The sequence below is a fragment of the Etheostoma spectabile genome, unplaced genomic scaffold (genome assembly GCF_008692095.1).
Source record: "Etheostoma spectabile isolate EspeVRDwgs_2016 unplaced genomic scaffold, UIUC_Espe_1.0 scaffold00018854, whole genome shotgun sequence".
NCBI lineage: Eukaryota > Metazoa > Chordata > Actinopteri > Perciformes > Percidae > Etheostoma > Etheostoma spectabile.
In genome coordinates, this window is record NW_022604519.1 from 57,006 (window position 1) to 67,382 (window position 10,377).

General features: G+C 41.4%; 1 protein-coding gene across 1 annotated transcript; it reads left to right on the top strand.

The window, feature by feature from the left end:
* Positions 1-1,496: 1,496 nt before the first annotated feature.
* On the top strand, positions 1,497-3,414 carry LOC116682769 (zinc finger protein RFP-like). Its single transcript, XM_032509781.1, has 2 exons — positions 1,497-3,044; positions 3,183-3,414. The coding sequence occupies exon 1, from the start codon at positions 1,512-1,514 to the stop codon at positions 2,940-2,942; it is 1,431 nt and encodes a 476-aa protein (XP_032365672.1). The 5' UTR covers positions 1,497-1,511; the 3' UTR covers positions 2,943-3,044; positions 3,183-3,414.
* Positions 3,415-10,377: the final 6,963 nt, after the last annotated feature.

The window sequence follows — 10,377 nt, forward strand, 5'->3', positions numbered from 1 at the left end:
AAGAGGGGGCGCCGAGGGAGAGGGTCCGGGGTCCGAAGCCAGCTGACCGGAGGGAAGGATGACTGAAAGACAAGCACAGGAGAGGTGAGCACATAGAACTAGCACAAAGAAAAGCACTGGGAAAACTCAGGAGGTTTAAGCAACATAGTATCACCACTGTAGCTGAAGCAACGATCAGGTGAAGAGTGCGAGCAGGGCCGGGGTTGAAATACTGTGGCTAATGAAGATGGCAGGCAGGTGTGCTTGGCGGGAGCAGGTGATGACAGGCAGGTGTGGAGGAGATGATTGCTGCTGGCAGACTGACGGCAGGTGTTGGTAATCAGCTGGCTTCGGACAGGCGAGGGGGAGGAAGAGGGAGAAACAAAACAAAACAAGACAGAAGAAAAATGCAGGGAAAGGAAGAAAAACAATACTCACGGCCAGCTGGACCCCAACCATGACACAAAGGCTACTGCACTAAATATTAACATTGATTTTCTCAGGTGTTCAAATACTTATTTGCAGCTGTATCATACAAATAAATAGTTAAAAAATCATACATTGTGATTTCTGGATCTTTTTTTTTTAGATGATGTCTCTCACAGTGGACATGCACCTACGATGACAATTTCAGACCCCTTTATGATTTCTAAGTGGGAGAACTTACAAAATAGCAGGGTGTTCAAATACTTATTTTCCTCACTGCAAGAAACTGTAGAGAACTAGTGACATGTCCCTCGTCTGCAGATATTCCTCGCTAAGTTGGAAGTGTGTCTTCGTTTAGAAGAAGTCTCCCGGATAATTCTGCCTTTTACCGCCCGAAGTTAGAGAAACAGTTGATGTGGTATTAGCTAAAGTGGTTCACACACACCAAATGTTTGGGCCGAGTAGACGGCCCTGCCGATTCTGAACAGCTCACCCGGAGACTGAAGGCAGAGTACATGGATAGGTTTTTTTCCGAGTCTGCATGCGTGTGGAAGCACCAGAGTCACAAAATAACACCCCAAATCCCAGAAATTGTATTTGATTGTTTTTATAATATGGGCACTTTAAGACTCTCAGCTCTACAAAACTCTCTCTATTTCTCAGCATGGTGTCAACCGGCGACATTTATGTGCTGAATTGTTGTCATTACTTAGAATTCCTCATGGGGACGGTGGAAACTACGGACTATAGCTCTGTCTCATTTGGTAAATTATGACACTTTTAATGCTAAGTTAACATTGTTGGACATGTTTTTTTTACATCTTGTCATTAGTGTACCCTGTAATAAATATTGGATATTTTTTTCTTTTTATTCCCACTGTGTGTAGATGTGGCTGCTGCAAATTATCTGTAGTCTGAAGATCAGTTTCTGTGCTCCATCTGTCTGGATGTGTTCACGGATCCTGTCCCCACACCATGTGGTCACAACTTCTGCAAGAACTGCATTATTGAACACTGTAATACTAAAGACCAGTACCTGTGTCCCCTGTGTAAGGATCGTTTTTACCACCAGATCTGATTTGAGGGTCAACACTTTGTTCTCTGAGATGGTCGCTCAGTTCAGACAATCAGCTCAACAGAAAACCAGCAGCAGCAGCTCAGAGCAACAAGTGTCCAAACCAGGAGAAGTCCCCAATTACGTCTGCACTGGAACCAAACTGAAGGCCCTGAAGTCCTGCCTGGTGTGTCTGGTCTCCTACTGTGAGACTCACATGGAGCCTCATTGGACCACGTCAGGTCTGAAAAGACATCAGCTGGTCGAACCTGTGGAGAACCTGGAAGGCAGGATGTGTACGGAGCACGATAAACCTCTAGAGCTGTTCTGTAAGAGCGACCAGACATGTGTCTGCATGCTCTGCACTGTTTTAGACCACAAGACACATGATGTTGTTCCTCTTACAGAAGAATGGGAAGGAAAGAAGGTAGATCTGGGGAAGACAGAGGCTGAAATTCAGCAGATGATCCAGAAGAGACGACTGAAGATTCAGGAGCTCAAACACTCAGTGGACCTCAGTGAGGAAGATGCAGACAGAGAGATAGCAGAAGGTGTTCAGGTCTTCACTTCTCTGAAGGAGTCTGTTGAGAGAGGCCTGAATGAGCTCATCAACACCATCAAAGAGAAGCAGAAAACAACAGATAAACAGGCCGAAGCTTTCATCAAAGATCTGGAACAAGAAATCTCTGAGCTGATGAAGAGAAGCACTGAGGTGGAGCAGCTTTCACGCTCTGAAGACCACCTCCATCTTCTCCAGGGGGTCCAGTCCTTTAACATCCAACAACCTCCACCCACCGAGGATTGGACAGAGGTCAGCGTCTGTCCATCATCATATGAGGGGACTGTGGTGAAAGCTGTGGTTCACCTGAAGGAGACACTCAGTACAGAGATGAAGAAGCTGCTTGAAGCCGAGCTGAAGAGGGTCCAGCGGTATGCAGTGGATGTGACTCTTGATCCTGATACAGCACATCCTGAACTCATCCTGTCTGATGATGGGAAACAAGTGAATCATAGTGATGTGAGGAAGAATCTCCCAGACAACCCAGAGAGATTTTCTGATTGTGGTTGTGTTTTAGGAAAACAGAGTTTCTCTTCAGGCAGATTTTACTTTGAGGTTCAAGTTAAAGGAAAGACTAAATGGACTTTAGGAGTGGTCAGAGAGTCGATCGACAGGAAGGGAACCATCACACTGAGTCCTCAGACTGGTTACTGGATGATATGGTTGAGAAATGAAAATGAGTACAAAGCTCTTGCTGGCCCTCCAGTCCGTCTCTCTCTGAATTCTCCTCCTCAGAAGGTGGGGGTGTTTGTGGATTATGACGAGGGTCTGGTCTCCTTTTATGACGTAGATGCTGCAGCTCTTATCTACTCCTTTCCTGGCTGCTCCTTCACTGAGAAGCTCTTCCCATTCTTCAGTCCCTGTAATAATGCTGGTGGTAAAAACTCTGCCCCTCTGATCATCTCTCCTGTCAGAGTAAACTAATCACTGATCTCATTTCAGGTATTGATTCATTTTCAATTAAGGGAACAAATGTACATATTCATATATTTTACATCTTATTTTCTACAGAATCTGTTTCCTGTGGTGACTGATTTACACTTTATTGATTGACTGATCAGTAATTATTTGCAAATTGAATCAAACATTATCTTGACATATTTGGTGTCTTTAGAAACTGATTTCTTCTGGAAGTTATAATAAATGTCTGTGGGTTTAACAGAGGTTTAAATAGATATCGTCTACATAACGTGTGTCATGATGCATCAAATTAATGTGTTGATTATGTCATCAGATACACATTTCTTAGTATTTGATGTGCAGCCACAAAAAACATATTGCTGAATATTTCATTGTGTCATGAAGCTTCATTTAAGAGTGAGGCCTATTCCATCCCATAATGTCTCCAGAACACAGTGTGTGTCCTTGTTATACCGCGTATAAAAAGTTAATGGATGTTTCTATCTTGTGTGAAAAGTCTTTTGGATAATTACTGGTCACTTTGGCCATTTTCTATTTGTTTCATGAATTCTGTAAGATGGTTTATGAGTCAAAGAAATGTGTAAATATGTGATTGTAGAATAAAAACTGTAAAATAAAGCAGGTGTTGAACACAAGGCCTGAGTAAGCAGTGAGAACCTGTTTACACACAAGTTGGATTTCAGTCGAGGATGATCTTTATTATTGAGAATAAAGTTGAACTTTCAGTATTAGTGCCAGACATTAAAAGAATAAATCAGAGATAGAAGTTGTTTTTTGCGTTTTGAGAATAAAGTCAAAAGAAGTGAAAGAATAAATCCAATTTTGAGCGTATTCTAAAGTGACTGGAGGACATGTTTAGTAAGCAGAGCTTTGTCAGCACTGCTGTTCTTTAATAAAAACTGGTCTACACAACAGGATGGGGACATATTCTAATAAAATCTAATTCAGATATCTAGAAAGTGCTTTCTCACTAGGAAAAATTAAATACAGATATCTGCAATAAATATCCAGTCTAGCTACTAAATATTAAAACAGCCACTTGTACTATTTAAGGATTTAAATGTAGTTTTGACTGATTAAAGTTGTAGATATCTTGAAAAACAATTTCTACAAGTAAGAATGTTATTGTGCATATCTTTAATTACCATTTTGACTAGTTAGAATATCACTTTGACCAGGAGAAATGCTATTATTAATATCTAAAATGTAATTACAGATAGGAGTGTGGTTTGATTTAATGTTAAAACGGCCTGCTGTAGCACCTGAGACATTCTTCATGTTTTCATCTCTAGTTGTTCTGCAGAGCTTCTTCTAGCTGGTGACGTCTGACAATAACAATAACTTTAGTTTTCTGTGTTGGAAGTTGACATTATTGTTTAAAGCCACATTTAAATGTTGTATAATCTCTCTGAAAGAGTCCAACAATAATTGATTAGTGCAAGGTACTTTCAGCCTGTATAGAGCAGCATATCTCCACCAGACTCCATGTAAATAATCACTACTTTTAGCGTGTATAGAGCAGCATATCTCCACCAGACTCCATGTAAATAATCACTACTTTTAGCGTGTATAGAGCAGCATATCTCCACCAGACTCCATGTAAGTAATCACTACTTTGTACTACTTTCGCACTCCCCCCCCCCCCCACAACAACATCCTGACAAGATCAACTAACTCATTATATACATATATATATATATATATATATATATATATATATATATATATATATATATACATATATAATATAATATATATAATACATTATAAGTACATATAATATCATCTACATATACACACCACATACTAATGTCAGGATCAAAGGTTACCTTCTACCATTCAACTTATTATATATTATTATAATTCTATAATCATATTATTATAGGACTTTAATATAATTATATGATTATATTACTATTATCATATTATTTTTATTATTATATTGATATTATTGTATTAAAATAATATGTTATTGTATTTATATTACTATAATATTGTAATAATATTCATAGAGTACTTTTTGTCTTATTTCCCATCATTTCTGTTCATGTCTGTAATCTCTCTCTCTCCCTCTGTGTGTGTCTGTGTGTGTGTGTGTGTGTGTGTGTGTGTGTGTGTGTGTGTGTGTGTGTCTGTGTGTGTGTGTATCTGTGTGTGTGTGTGTATGTGTGCATCTGTGTGAGTGTGTGTGTGTGTGTGTGTGTTTGCGTGTATGTCTGTGTGTGTGTATCTGTGTGAGTGTGTGTGTGTGTGTGTGTGTGTGTGCGTGTTGTTTATAAAAATGAATCAAAAACTCACATTCATTTTTAATAATGTTTATTATTCAGACGATAGATTATAGATACAGACCAAGATATAATAACACGTTTGAACACAAACAACACTGCAACATACAGCTATTATAAATGCATTAAAGACAAATCATATTCCTTCATAGATAATACACAACATCCCATAATATACACACACACACACACACACACACATTAATATAAAAACAATCAGTAATAATCTCTAAGGTGACAGTAACGTTGAAAAGTGAATTCCCAACATGTTAAAATATTAAACCAATATATATTTACACATTCCCCCAACAACAACCTCCTGACAAGATCAACTAACTATATAATACATTATACATATATATCCCCCCGCACCACCCCCCCACAACATCATCCTGACAAGACAACTAACTCAATATATACATATATATATATATATATATATATATATATATATATATATATATATACATAATATAATACATTATAAGTACATATAATAACATCTACATATACACACCACATACTAATGTCAGGATCAAAGGTTACCTTCTACCTTTCACATCTTATTATAATATTATTATATTATTATAACAGTATTCAATGATATTATCATTATTATCATATTATTTCATTTTCACAATATTATCATTTTATTAAAATAATATATGATTGTATTTATATTAGTATTATATTATTATTAATATTATTCTTATATAATATTCATTGAGCATTTATGTCTTGTTTCCCATCATTTCTGTTCATCTCTCCCTCTGTGTGTGTGTGTGTGTGTATGTGTGTGTGTGTGTGTGTGTGTGTGTGTGTATCTCCTCACAGCGACTACAGCAGCCCAGAGCATCAGCAGCAGGACGCTGAGCACTGAGCATCTCACTTTGAAGAAGGTGGAGTAGACCCCAAAGGGCTCCACGTAGACCACCACCATCCTCTCTGTGGACATGCACTGGAAATCATCAATAACTACACACCAGTACCCCCCCGCGTCCCCCACTGAGACATTAGAGACAACCAGGGTCCTGTTACGATAGTCCCAGCTCACTCTGCTCATGCTCTGACCAAACCCTACATTAAAGACTCTTCCCTCTGTTCGGTCTGACTTGATGAACCAATCATGCCACCTACCCCCCCCCCCTACCTGTGCACCTGAGAGTGACATCATCTCCCTCTGAGAAGAGCTCTACAGCGGGGGGGCCAAATGGGGGACACACCAACAGATGATACACTTGCTCTCTCATAGAGACTTTACAGTAGTACAGACCTGAGTGATTTAACATCAGAGACGAAAACACCAGCGAGTAGTTCTGGTCTACTGAAGGATCAGTTTGGTTCAGGAGTCCTAGGTCAGAGGAGATCCTGTTAGACCAGCGGGGGGGCTGTTCATCAGTGGAGTCAGCGACGGTGCACGGCAACACGGCGGTCTGTCCCTCTGAGCCGTAGATCATCTCAGACGATGGTCTCAACTTTACAGTCCGACTGCTGACACACCGCTGCTGGTCCATCACCAGACATCTGAACCGTCTGAAGTCTGTTACCGTGACGTTGGAAACACGAAGATCTGATGAGTTTGTTACCACTTGGTATCTTCCTCTAACATCGTCCACCACTTGGTATCTTCCTCTAACATCGTCCATCTCTGATGTCGTCTTGTCACCAAAAACTCTGCTCCATGTCTTCTGTTCATATCCAGAGTCCTGTTTGATCCACAGGACGTCGTGATTACCAGCTGCTCCCTCACATGGCAGGTCCACTGTTTCTCCAGGTCTCGCTCTGATCTCTCTCGGTGACCGTGAATCTACTGAAGTACAAACCATGATAGTGATGTTGTTGCCATGGGTTACGGTGCCCTCGGTCCAGCACTCCTCTCGGTACGGGCCGGAGTCGGACTGGGTCAGGTTGAGGATCCTGTAAGAAGAAGTCTCCACATCGCTGACCAGTCGTTGTTTCAGGGGTCCAGGTACTGAGGACTGGTTGGACCAGAGGTCAGAGGTGTTCCACAGGACCAGGTTCTCCCCACCAACAGACCTGGAGATCAGGCAGGAGGTGGTGGTCTTGGGGGGGGTGAAGGTGTAGTCGTCTCCTTCCTCTCTGATGAAGATGTGTTCTCCTGCGTGGATGCTGCTGATGAGAGAGACCAGCAGGAAGGAGAGCTCTGGGACTGCAGCTATTCTGCTCCGAGGTCCAGGACCACTGACACCGCTGTCAGTCACGTAGCTCAGATACACTCTACACCCCCCCCCCCCCCCCCCCACTGACACCTCTCAGATCAGATACACTCCCCCCCCCCCCCCCCCCCCCCAATGACACCGCTGTCACTTTTTCCGACTTCTTTATCTCATCATCGGAGAAACTTTGCAGCATCAGCTCTCTGTCTGTGTGTGTGTGTGTGTGTGTGTGTGTGTGTCTGTGTGTGTGTGTGTGTGTGTGCGCGGCTAGCGTTAGCTCGACAGCAGGCATTGGTTGCATGCGTAGATTGCGATAGATTGAGTTCCAGTGAAATGTTATCAGTCCGGTCACCATGGCAACCGTCATCATGTCTTTTCCTGTTTTTACCAACCATGACGTCTTTATCTCCTCATCTCCAGCATCAGCTCTCTACTGTTGTGGAAGTTTCTGTTCAGCGAGGGAGGAATTTTTGAATGAAGAAGAGACCTTGTTGAAACAAAAATAAAGACAGGCTGTAGACTGGATTAAAAGTTTGGATATTCGGTGAAAGAGTTTAATTATTTTCTCGAGAGAACAATCAAACAAAATGACGAGAATGGCAGTTCACAATGCAACAGAGTAACAAGGTGACACCACACATTCTGGTAAATACAATCAGTAATACACTTCTTTATATGCAGTGCCCCCAGAGGAAAACCAACCCTTGTTTGGAAACCAGTTTAATCTCAAACATAACAATCAGTGGACCTCAGGCAGACAGTTGGAGCTCTTACGTATTTCTGAATCTGTCCCTCGTGTGTCCAAGTGTCTTGACCGGTCATTCTATCTTAGCTAAAAAAGGACATCTTGTCTCTTGGATAGGCTCTGGTCTCGACCTGGGACCTGCTATGATAAACACCGTTCTAGGCAACTGTTTCTGTCAGGCTCCACGTCATCTATCCTTGGTGGGAAAATGCAAAGTCCTAATATATCCAGTTGTCTCCTACAAAGAGATCACACTGAGGACAGATACAGGAACCAAATACTCTGAGAGGCATTGAAGATATTATTATGAATAATTAATATGAAAATCATTGGTTACATGTAATTTTCCCATTACATTCCCCCCTTTTGATTACATACTAATCACAACACAATTGAAAATTACTGAAAAGACAAAAAAAATGTTTTTGTGATGAACCTCTTAGTTTAAGCTACCACTACATCTTAGTCTAAAAGAAAGATGAGAAGTAAAATGGAATTTATGAATCAGGAACTACTGAAATTTGGAAGCTGAGTCCGAGCTGTAACCGTCCTCATGGTAAGAGGGCAAATGGAACAATTCAGGACCATCATCTTTGAGTTGTAAGGCTTGATACTGAACTTTCTCAAGAGAAAACAAAGGAAATAATCATTCATATTAATGGGATAATACAACAAATACTTCAAAAACAGAAACAGATCACAGAGATTACTGGAATCACAATATTCCCCATCCAAGCCTTCCACCCCTCCCCAAATATCCAAGCGCCCCAATCGCCCCCTGAATAAGTGTGAGGGACATCTTGAGCCCTAAGACTAGTGGCGAGTGGTTTAGCTGATGGACGGTGTCAGTGAGGTTACCTGCAATGTCTGGGATTAATGTGCAGCATTGATCACCTAATACATGACAGAGCCTCCCCCTGAGCTGCTAACAGTAAATCTAGACCCATCTGGTTCTGAAGTAACATGTTACGCATAGCCCACAAGGCTTTAGGAAAATCGCTGACCCCCGCAAACATGACGGCGGTCAGATTTTCCAAACTTTCATGTATCTTATCAATATCATGTGCGTTATTAACTAAACCCTACCATGGAAGAATTCCTGAAACAAATTTGCTACTGTAACTCATCATTTTACATTAAGCTCTTAAAGTAAAATGCAGTCAATGCACAAATAGTTAATTAGGTTTAGCACGAGTGGTTTTATGGGTGAAGCCCGTTTCTGTGAGTGGGGAAACAATTAATCATTAATCAACATTAATCATTGATCCCTACATCGCGTGTAAATTTGCTGATTGAGCCTAGTCATACGTTGGAATATGAATGCATTGTCTTTGTCAGAAGAAAGAACTCATTTATTTTACACAATGTTAATCATTTGAGTTGATTTTGTCATTTTCGGACTGAAAGTGATCGCATGGTTACAACAGAAAGGTAGTTGATGCATCAGCTACTACCATGAAGTCTGTTGTCTTAAGGTTATTGCTTTGTTTATATTTATATATAATATTTAATATAAACATATATATATATTTGTTTATATAAGTTTACCCCTGTTTTCCAATACTATTTAGAGAAAGGTGGAGAGTGCTCTGCTCATTTTAACCCTTTGATGACTGAAAACTGAGTGTGCGTGTGTATTGTGCATCAATACGTCTGTAGTAACATTAATGGGAGAAGAAGTGGTGTTAGAATAAATTATGTCAGATTTATCTCTATCATATCTGTCTAACAACAAAAATGCTACCCCCCCCCCCCCCCCCCCAAACACAGACAGAAAACAGAGAACAAGAATACATTTGTGTCATACACCATGTTTTCCTCTTCCTGTGTTCTTCCATTGTCACAGCGAGTGCTGCGCCCTTCAGGGTGTGCTGTGTGTGTGTGGGTGGCTGGGCGATGCAGTACCGGGCTGTAGATCAGGCGGTCTTGCTTCTGGTGCCATGGATTTCTTCTGGTGTCAGAGGTTCGTCCACCAGCACGTGACACACCGTCGGAGTCAGTCTTTACCACTGCCTCGTTTCTGGTGAGTTGTGTTGCAGCGTTGGTGGCACAGAACTTAGTCTGTCAGGCCACGGACTTCCGGGCGTCTGGCGGGACTGGCTTGTCCTCTGGTCCTGGAACCCTCCTGCAGTGTGATGCGTGGATCCACGTTGCCCTCTCAGCAACCTTCACTGCTGTGGGTGACCAGAAGAACCTGGAAGGGACCTTGCCAGCGTTTGGATTGCCAGTTT

Excerpts from the sequence above, each read along its gene's own strand:
- LOC116682769 (XM_032509781.1), top strand. The coding sequence starts at position 1,512 with ATGGTCGCTCAGTTCAGACAATCAGCTCAACAGAAAACCAGCAGCAGC.